General features: G+C 33.0%; 1 protein-coding gene across 2 annotated transcripts; it reads right to left on the reverse strand.

Annotated features, from left to right (window-relative positions):
• Positions 1 to 54: 54 nt before the first annotated feature.
• LOC135122467 (uncharacterized) lies at positions 55 to 7,701 on the reverse strand. 2 transcript variants are annotated; one of them, XM_064046657.1, is made up of 5 exons: positions 7,185 to 7,699; positions 7,014 to 7,129; positions 4,619 to 5,128; positions 2,143 to 2,302; positions 55 to 462 (listed from the first exon to the last, which is right to left on the reverse strand). In XM_064046657.1, the coding sequence occupies exons 1-5, from the start codon at positions 7,468 to 7,470 to the stop codon at positions 383 to 385; spliced, it is 1,152 nt and encodes a 383-aa protein (XP_063902727.1). In that variant the 5' UTR covers positions 7,471 to 7,699; the 3' UTR covers positions 55 to 382. The 2 variants fall into 2 exon arrangements, with proteins under 2 accessions (XP_063902727.1, XP_063902726.1); XM_064046656.1 differs by lacking the exon at positions 55 to 462 and adding an exon at positions 2,717 to 2,959 and having other exon boundaries at positions 2,212 to 2,302; positions 7,185 to 7,701.
• Positions 7,702 to 9,986: the final 2,285 nt, after the last annotated feature.

The following is a 9,986-nucleotide window of genomic DNA, read 5'->3' on the forward strand; positions in this document are numbered from 1 at the left end:
GTACCCCCAAAAGAACACAATTTTGAAAGAATTGAGGAATTTTTGAAAGGCACACAAGATTTGGAACGAAGCTCTAACATACTGGATGGTTTAAAATGTGAGCTAGATAATTTGCAACAAGACATTATGAATAGGATATCAACCCTCAAGCAGCGTTCAGGTAATCCCTGAAAATAAATAAGTTATGTGTTGAGTATTTATTTTTGTATTTTTATAACAGTTGAGTATTTTTAACAATGGATACTTTTATAATAAACTGTTACTGCATTCCTATTCTTACTGATGTGCTTTAACAAGTACTTAATCTAGATCTTGTGCTTTAATTACCTTCTCCCATGATTAAAGTCAACTTAAATTTTCATAACTGTTAAAAGTTTGATGATCAAACAGGGTAATGCAAATTATTAACCACTGATTGAACATTACGATCTGACATGTAGAAGCAAAGGCTGCATGGGTATCCTGTAAAATGAAGAATAACAAATTTCAAGAAGTTTATCACATATATTGTAAATTGCTACGCTACATTGAGTGATTAGTTTGACCTACTTTTGCAGTAGTAAGTTATTAATTATCCTTACAAAAGAGATAAAATTGTCAAAGGTCATGTACTTCCAACACAAAATTTAGCTTAATAATATAAAAATGTTAAGTACACTTTTCACCGAATAGCGTTCATATGACAAAATTATGACTGATGTTATGCCCAATGCTAATATTTCATGGTTAGTGCACAATTAAGAAGAAAACCCCGCACCATCCAAAAGAAGAACGCAGATCCTTACCTTGTTTCTGTAGTTTTCACTGCAGGTTAGTACACACAAAAGCAGGAAGAAATAAGTTATGATACTAAGAATGATTTTATTTTATAAAAATATTTGTATATACAAAGATCAAATGGACGGAATGTATTACTATTATTCTAAAACTAGGTTCTAAGTACATATTTGTAACACTTCAAGTTATATAACAGTCTCTAAAACCGACATCAAACAAAACAAATATGCTATGACGTCATTCTGAAGTTAACATGTCAACATGTATGCTATTCTAACTTGAGGTCCTTTCTAGGTACTAAAAATGTATCATTTCTATACCTCTCTCTATTTATGTTGAACTTAACATAGCAAGTCTTTTTGTGCAACATAATTTGGGTTAGGAGCCAAGTCAATATATATTTTTAATCAAGGTAACATTTTATTATTGACTTTGTTCCTACCTTACTAGCTTTTAGATGGCAAAACAAAGAATTTGTTAGCGGTAAAATAACAGCTTGATTTTTCTGTGGTAATCAACAACAGTAAAGTAACTACAATGATCTAAGGGTACAACGTTATTGTCTCTAAAGATATTTTTAGCCTTTTTTAAATACTGCAATAAGATTTCTGATCAGAAAAAACTTTGTAGTAAATTGATAAAAAATTCAAATAATTTAAATTTCTACTGACCAATCTATTTTAGATAATACAACTCTTATGCTAATTCTAGACACCCCGTACCAGTTTCGACTATTCTAATTATGTAAACAATGTAAAGTGAATTTAGCATGCTTTTGAAATAAACCCTATATTAGACGCTATTCAGGATTCTTGTTTAGTCAACAATTAGTATCCAGGGTGATCCAGTAATAAATAAGAAGTTTATTACAGTAGGAACATTAAAAACAGGCAGGAAAATTAATCAGATGGGAAGAAAAAGATAAGCAATTAATGCTACCAGACAAAAGATATCAAAGATACCTACAGTTAATTCACCAAATTGTACCCACGTTGACAGAAATAAAATTGGGTTAGTTGATATAGACGCTCTTTTCGCGCAGTTTTTTTTTTTTTAACAAAAAGTAACATGATTAGTAACAAACCCCGCGAACCAGTCTCTGCATACATTTTTTTTTATATTTAAAACAATAATAAAAATAGCGTTATTCTCTAAAAGTTTTGTATAAAAAATAACTATGTTAAAAAAATCTAAAAATAACGTCACAAAATAAATATCACTCATTAATCACGATAGTGCGGAAATGGGATTAGTACTTTAAATATGAATATTTAAAATTTTTTAAAAATAAAAATTATTGTATGCAGCATTTACTGTCATAGGGTTGATCAGGAACAGAAAGAAATGATTTTACTGTTAACTTGCCTGGGGGTTTACAATGAAGGTGTTCTTCTATGAATTGACAAGGACATGTGAGTGAGGGACAGTGACGCCCCCCTGAGGCCGGTGGACTAACTAACAATCCACGTACAACATTACGACCCCAGCGAGATGCGTAACGCAAATACAATAATGTTGCTCGTTCCTGAAAAAAAAAATTAAATCACAAACTTTGACGGTGCGATTGTGCCTCATATTAATCAAAAACAAAACACACAAAAAGGTATAAAAATTAACAAATGAGTAGCAAATGATCACGTGAGGAGCTTAGCATTTTTTCAAAACTCTACTCAGTGTATTTTGTACACATCAAACTACGTATAACAAGCGTGATTTGTGAGTGCAGTTAGTCCCACGACATAATCATGTTAGCATTGTGTTGTTAATGACCTTGTCATGACTAAACAAGCGATAAAGTAACAATTAAAACGCCATGCACATGTAGTACTTATAATTGGTTACTATAAAATGAAAATAAAAACCGTCTTCCCAAATGAGCAAAAACAAAAGTGCATAAAATATTATTCGACTGCTTGAAAAAAGAAAGAGAGAGAATTACTTAGTCGATGCCCCGTCTGGCCAAAAATCTTGACCAAATAGGACAACAATCTCTAACATCGGTCCTTGGTGTTTTGTTAGCCAATATTTCTTCGACGTACTGACATGGACAAAGTGCTGAGTTTACGTGAAGAGGGTTGGACGGATTGCCCAACATTTCATCCAAGGTCCAATCTAAACGTCGCCTTAGAAAATCTTTTCCCCACCTTTGTAAATAACGCAAGAACAACTGCTCTGCTCGACCCTAAATTACAACAAAAAATTACGAATCAATTTAAAAAATCACAATAGAGGCCAGAGATGGTGCAGTGAGGAGATATTTTAGGAACATTGATTAAAAATATTTTTGCACTTTTGTCTTTTAGTTCAAAAAGATTAAGCACTTCTAAGTTTTCCACTTTGTAATGAAGTATGTCTGACGGCTTATGTTTCTTAATTTTTCAATTTTCACACTTTCATCACGAGAACGTAATGTTTAACAAGTAAGCATGAAATGTTTTTGTAGGCAAAATCTCATGGGATAAACTTTATTATTTCAAGTATTATTATTATTAAATCAACTTTAAACTAAAAACAGGGTTTTTCTGTACACGAATCAACTTGGAAGCTTTGTAAAATTCCAAACAAAATTTTTCAAATAAATACGGTTTCAGTATTATGACACCAAATTTGACACAGAATGCCGACACATTTCACTAAAGTATTTAGTATTATCGGACGCTTAAAGGCAATTACTCTGATTTTTTGAGATGCCACATTTTTTTTAACGAACAAACTAATAAACATTTGTTAACGTTTTACCAAATAAATGACAACTTCGAAGTACACGTAGAATTTCAAAATACTTCATTTGATATTTCACAGATCAGTCTAACTGGCCAACAGACGATCATAAAATGATTAAACAAAATATTTACTGGAAAGTCAGCTGAATCCCGCTATGAGTAATTTTTGTTCAAACTCGCTGCACACAATACAATCCGTATTTGCAATTTTGTTGGAGTAACAAACAATGCTCTATCACATTTAGGTGTGCAGAAATAAACGAAACCTTTTTAATGGAACACCCTTCATATAATTTGACCATGAGAATAAATGTCTCTTTTACATAAAAGTTGTGTCTATTATTATTTAATGTATACTGATCAACTGATGGACAACTTAATTTTCAAGTTATTTCTATTATTACATTCTAACATGACTTGTAATTTTGTAAACTTTTGAGCTAATAACTTGTAAGGAAACTAATGAAAAACAAGTTTCTTTTTGAATTGCGTCACCACAACACCGTACTTGAGCAAGTGTAATTTATTGCTTTATTGGGTTGTTTATGAATTTTATACATTACTTTATCACCACAATGTTTAATCTTCGACAGTTTTGAACTTCGTTTGTATCAAACTTCTCAAACCAATATGATTTTGAAGTAGTTAATTATAAGACTGCATTTAAAAATATTCGTTTTATGAACTATAAATTTTGTTTTTCAAAAACATGGCTAATCTTGTTAATGATTAACTAATAACATCTGAATCAATACTTCATTTACACTGAATTGTAAGCTGTTAAATCGTGAAGATGAAAGAAACCGATGTTACGTACTGAAATCGAGATATGATTTTGGATTGAATACTTTCTGAGATTGCAGATTTTACTGTCGATTTATTTAAATGCGAAATGTGTGATTCATGCATGCGACAGTTCATTTTACATACATTTTTACACCACTCCAATCTGCACCTCTACTGTTAAATACAACGGTTAGTAAGATTGTGCAAAGTGAATAAAATACAGCCTCTAAAATTAAAACGTGACAGTTAAGTCCTACGGTTGTCACGGAACATATTCCTTTTATAGTAAAATTATTATTAACAAATTCTCTGTCTACTCCAATTTTACATACCTGTTTTCTGGAAAGCCTAGTGGTTCGACTCCCTTGAATAACAATATCGTTTGCTGTAATATCCATTCTCTGCTCCCACCCGCTTGCTGGATCTCTTTCTTGTTGGTCAATGCTTGTCTGCAGACGTGCTATGCACGGAGCAGAATCCATATACAAAAAACACAGATTGACCTTATGACAAGATATTTTTCCTCTGTCGTCTAAAGCTATCACGATTTTATGCCTGAGCAGTTGTTTATTTACATGTGCCAAACACCTTTCTAAATTACGAGATAATTTATATTTTAACCACATGGAAAAGAAAATTGCAGCCGCGTTTAAAATTAACCAACCGATACCCAACCCAAATAATGTAAGACCCGACAAACCAGAAAATAAAAGACCAAATAGTACGGAAAAAGCAAGAAATATCCAAACCACAAGTACTCGCTTATAGCAAACATTGTACAATGTAAATCTGAAGTCATTGACTAAAAGTTCCATAGCTTGAACATACTCTTCCACAGTTAACTGAAACAAAGAAAAATATGTAGACATTCAATTAAATTTAAAAAAGTTTTATATATACTTGAGCGGATATTGCAAGTTAACATAGGTGTATTAAATGAAACTATGTAATTATTGGTGACATAATTCAAAACAGCAGTACTGAAACCTCTTGTGGATAATTATACATATATTGATAATACATATATATTTCAGATATATTTAATAATAATAATAATTAGTCAGACACGTTTTTGTTTTCAGTTTTACTAGACTCTTTCCTTGTCCTACAAAGAGACGAATATACACTATGACGTTAGATCATTGTTTGTACAATAATTCTCGAGGTGATGAAAATCTCCAAATGTCTTTTATAAAATGTATAGATTACAGTTGTAGATTTATTGAATCTCTACACTGCGGTAGCATAAATTATGATATATAGTAAGTATGTTTTTAGTGTAGGTACCTATTGTATTTTCCAACAGCGAATCTATATAATTCATGTGTGCCAAATATAGTTTCTGAGCTCCGTTTTCAAAGATAGTATTATAGCACAGACGTGTAATTAATTATAGGCACGTGTTAAAAGTAATTCATGAACAATAAGGCCATAGAACCAAACAATGTTCCTATAAAAAAAAATCGTGTCGCGTATCCCACAGTACTGTTATTGGATTCAATTTATATTTTGCACAGGATTACAGTTTTTTAGTAACTATTATAACACACTAAAAAAACTTAAGCTGATGTAAACTTAATTCAAAAATAGTGAGCATAGAATTATAAACTACATACATGAGTTTTTCCACATACTGTGCATATTATTTAGTGTAACTAATTTTTTTTTTCAACGAGGCGCTGAGTTTTAAGTAATCATTCGAGAAAATATTTCCTGAACGTATTAAATGTTTTCTTTTTTATGCAACTGCAATTTTGATACTAATGGGTTTCGTCGTTCTGTCATGTTGAGTGTTCTTCTAACAAACAAAAACGCACGTTATTTTTTGATAACTATCCTGTTTTTATTTGATATATTAGAATTAATGTGTAACGTTTTCACGAAAAATTTAACGGTCAATTTCATGTTTTTTCCTCTCGTACAAGCCAACGACGAGAATGAAATAAGTAGATTTTGTAAGTAACGCTAACATTGATTCAATTATTATAAAATACCGATTAACATTTGTTCTTTCCCTCCAGAACGTTGATGATGTCATAAGGAAAATTTATTAATTTTTACTTCTCGAGCGTAATCTCCGAATCTACTGGACTGATTATGGTGACATTTTAGATGCATTTTAGGCATATCGTGTAGATATTGTAGGTACATAAAATTATATCTGTAATGTTTGGAAATTATTACTGTCTTTATTTAAATGTTTAAAAATTTGTAGAGGCGTTTTAAAGCAAAAATAAGGCCGATGGTTACAATTAAACGTCAATAACACCATGTATATTTTATTTAATAAAAAAAAAATCGCCCGCTGAATTGTTATTAAATCATCAGAAAGACGATTATGGATGCGAATTGTAACTAGGCTGTCCCACGAGTGCTGAATAATTACAGCAGTGCATAACCTTGAATATTGTTAAATTCCTTTTTAGATATATACTGCTAATTATATGCAAACACTTGAAATAAGTAATTGAAACACCAAAATAACGTACAAAACTAGTCACTAAAAATTTAAAAAAATTGTAGAATTTAAGTAACTTTAAAATAATTATTAAAAGATAATATTTTGATTAGATTGGCTATTCTGGTCAGTAACACTTAAATATGTAAAGTTTAATATATTGAATTATAATATTTGTGTCAATTTGTGTGACCACTTATTATTATTTATTTCAGTTACAAAACACACTATACTTTTACTACCTATACTTTTTAAGTTAAACAACTTACAGTCAAACCTTGAGCCATTAATTCTTCAGGCACTAATTCTGGACGGAATTGAGCAGGTGTAATCCATGGAAATCGCGTATTCACAGGTAACAGTGTAACAATAATATCACCATTAGCTAAAACAAATGGTGCAAATCTATTAACGCCTCATACAATGTACCAGAAACTTACAAAATCCTTGTCGTATAGGTTCCACTGTAGCAACTGGTAACTCAACATTTCTCAAAGGTTTTGGATCCAGCACAGCAACATTATTTTCTGCCGGTTTACTAAGACTCCTTTCCAAGTTGACATGAACACTTTCAGTAGCTATCACAGCAGGGGCATCTTTAATATTGGCATTTTTTTCATCTTCTTCGAACTGAACCCATGCTTTGACTGGTGTAGGCTGAGGTGTAGGGTTAACACTGTCCCCTTGGCCTATTTCACTCTTGGACGGAACATTATTCTCACTCATTGTGAATTTCGTTGTTTTCACATTAAAAAAAAATTCAATTCATTCACTGCAACGGTTTTCCGCCACTGAACAACACATTTTCGTGGAAAATTTGTCCGGAAGTCGTGTAAAGTTGTATCACAAATGTCAAAACAAAAGGGGGCGGAACCAGCGGAACTCCTTCCACGATTACAGGTAAGTAATGTATCAACCTGCAGGTGAGGTGGCATTTTTAAAAAATACGGTTGTACCTGCGTAAACAACATGTGGGCGGTGTCGTATTCATACGTGCTCCTACAGATGGCGCCACGTCCAAACGTGTTCTCGCCAAGGTCAGACAACTATAGATCTGGCCTCTGCGCGCACTGTGTGTTGTATACTTACCAAGCATAATATGTATAGATTTTATAATAATTTGATATACACGCCACTAGTAGTGTTTCTTGACCTATCTTAACTACTACAATGAATGGCACAGAACGACTTGGATTAAGAACCAAAAAAGGGGTGCACTGATAAGCAACATGCAAAAACACGATAAGGGCTAGTCGTGTATCAGTTGGTCGCCGTCGTGTGTTCGGTTAACGTCTTTGATGATAGTAAACTTTTACAATTCAGACCGTAATGCTTTATGGTGCGACTGATGGAAAAGCCAAGTTGGCTCGCGAATTGTGAATCGAACGCTTTCTAAATCGCGCGATTCAGTGTGCGCGGACATTTACATCAGTGGTACAGCATCTCTGAGATCATGGTACCTTCAAGCCTCAAACTCACGATCGTGCCCGTGATAGGACCGGAAGAATACTGCAAGTTGAAGAACAAATTTTGGAACGCGTCGAAGAAAAGCCCGACATCAGTACTCGCGGACTTGCAACTGAAGTTGGAGTTTTACAGTTTGTAGTGCATTGTACATTAAAAGAACAAGGCCTACATCCATACCACGTTCAAAAAATTGGTCTAAAGAGTTTAGACAGTACTTCCCTCGCTGTCGGAAACGTGACGACGGCATGCCTATTATGTTTTTTTTCTCATTACATTTTTGTAGCGGAGCATTTTAAAAAACTTGCGATGACGTTATCAACATTTTTGCAAAGACACGTATATCAGTTTGGATAAATGTAGTGTAATACTAAAAAAATAGGGCTAGGCGGTTGAAATTTATGCGCTGCGTATGGATCACGGCAGACCTCAGTGGCTCGCAACCGATGTTACGTATCGCAAAGAAAATTATGAGAAAACTAACGTTAACTGAACGTTACTTGATGATTTTAGAATCCATATCCACGACATAATAATAATAATATTGTAGGAACAACCGTTCCCACAAAATCAGGTGTTCTACCTGAGGCAGGGGCGGCTTGTCCTATGAGGCAGGTGAGGCAGTGCCTCACCAATGAATTTTACGCCTTATTAGGATTTTTATTATTTTATACGGACACATTTCGGCCAATAATTTGTGTCTTTTTTCTAAAATTTTAAAAATAAATATAGAAAATTATATTCTTATTTTTATCTCGGTAGGTACTCGTTGCTCCCTTAATTAAACAGCGCGCTTAAACACTCGGCACAACATGTATTTTGTGACGCGAATGAGGCCGACTCGAAGCTTGCCTCTACAGCATATATAGAAATCATGTTGTTAATAGGCAAGCAACCTGCAATACACTTATAAGCGGTATGAGTTGAAAAAAGACAAAATTGAGGCTAGCCTCATTTCCGTGCTTGCAAAAGAGATGGACAACTATATTATTTGCGCGCGGGGAACGTGCGATTGCAATGCAGTCTGCATTCGCAGGAGTATTCAAAATTAGGCCGTTGATTGTTTTGCCACAAATCTGTGTGTGTATAAATTGATTCAAAATTTCGGTAACAGAATTTTGTCTTAAAAGTGCCTACGTTTGCGTGGGTCGCGTTAGTGCTTTGTGCTTGTCATAATTTGATTTCGGTAATCGTTATTTAAGATTACGAGTAAATCGGAATTTTTCTCTACTAACGTTAAATGACAATGGCAGTTCTGTTTTTTCTACTTTCACGTATGATGATAAATTGTATGTAGTTAAGGAATTAAAACCGCCGGTTCCTGATTTGAGTAAATCGTTAATTGAGCCATAAAAAATTTTTTTAAATAAATCCGTATTTATATTTTATATTTTTTTCATTTTGTTTTTTGTTATAAATCAAATTAGCTTTATTTTATGTTGTATTTGATCTTTTTCGATATGTTTCCTTTAAAGTTTATTTTAATTTTGTTTTTTGTTAGAAGTTATATTAGTTTTTTCTGACCACGCTTCCCTTTCCTTTTGTCCTGTCATTCTCATCCTTTCCTTGCAAGACCTCCTTACACCTTCACGTTGGTTCTTTGTGGACAGTTAAATGAGTTTACAAATTTGTTTATTTGACTAAATAGAAAATATTTAAGTAAACTTGATTTATTTATATTTTAGAGCGTTTTGTGCTGTGCCTCATCAATTTTTCAAGTCATGAGCCGCCCCTGACCTGAGGGCATTCGTAATATTTGTATAAATGTAAATATTTCC

Source organism: Zophobas morio, unplaced genomic scaffold (genome assembly GCF_036711695.1).
Source record: "Zophobas morio isolate AGI-343-1 ecotype UQ-CSIRO unplaced genomic scaffold, CSIRO_AGI_Zmor_V1 ptg000005l, whole genome shotgun sequence".
Taxonomy (NCBI): Eukaryota; Metazoa; Arthropoda; class Insecta; order Coleoptera; family Tenebrionidae; genus Zophobas; species Zophobas morio.

Bases quoted from the DNA above. Each gene is read 5' to 3' on its own strand.
- LOC135122467 (XM_064046656.1), bottom strand. From the start codon at position 7,470: ATGAGTGAGAATAATGTTCCGTCCAAGAGTGAAATAGGCCAAGGGGAC. The intron at 5,129-7,013 runs GTAAGTTGTTTA...TCTTTGTTTCAG, and splicing joins TAATGGCTCAAGGTTTGACT to TTAACTGTGGAAGAGTATGT. The intron at 2,960-4,618 runs GTATGTAAAATT...GTTGTAATTTAG, and splicing joins CTAGGCTTTCCAGAAAACAG to GGTCGAGCAGAGCAGTTGTT.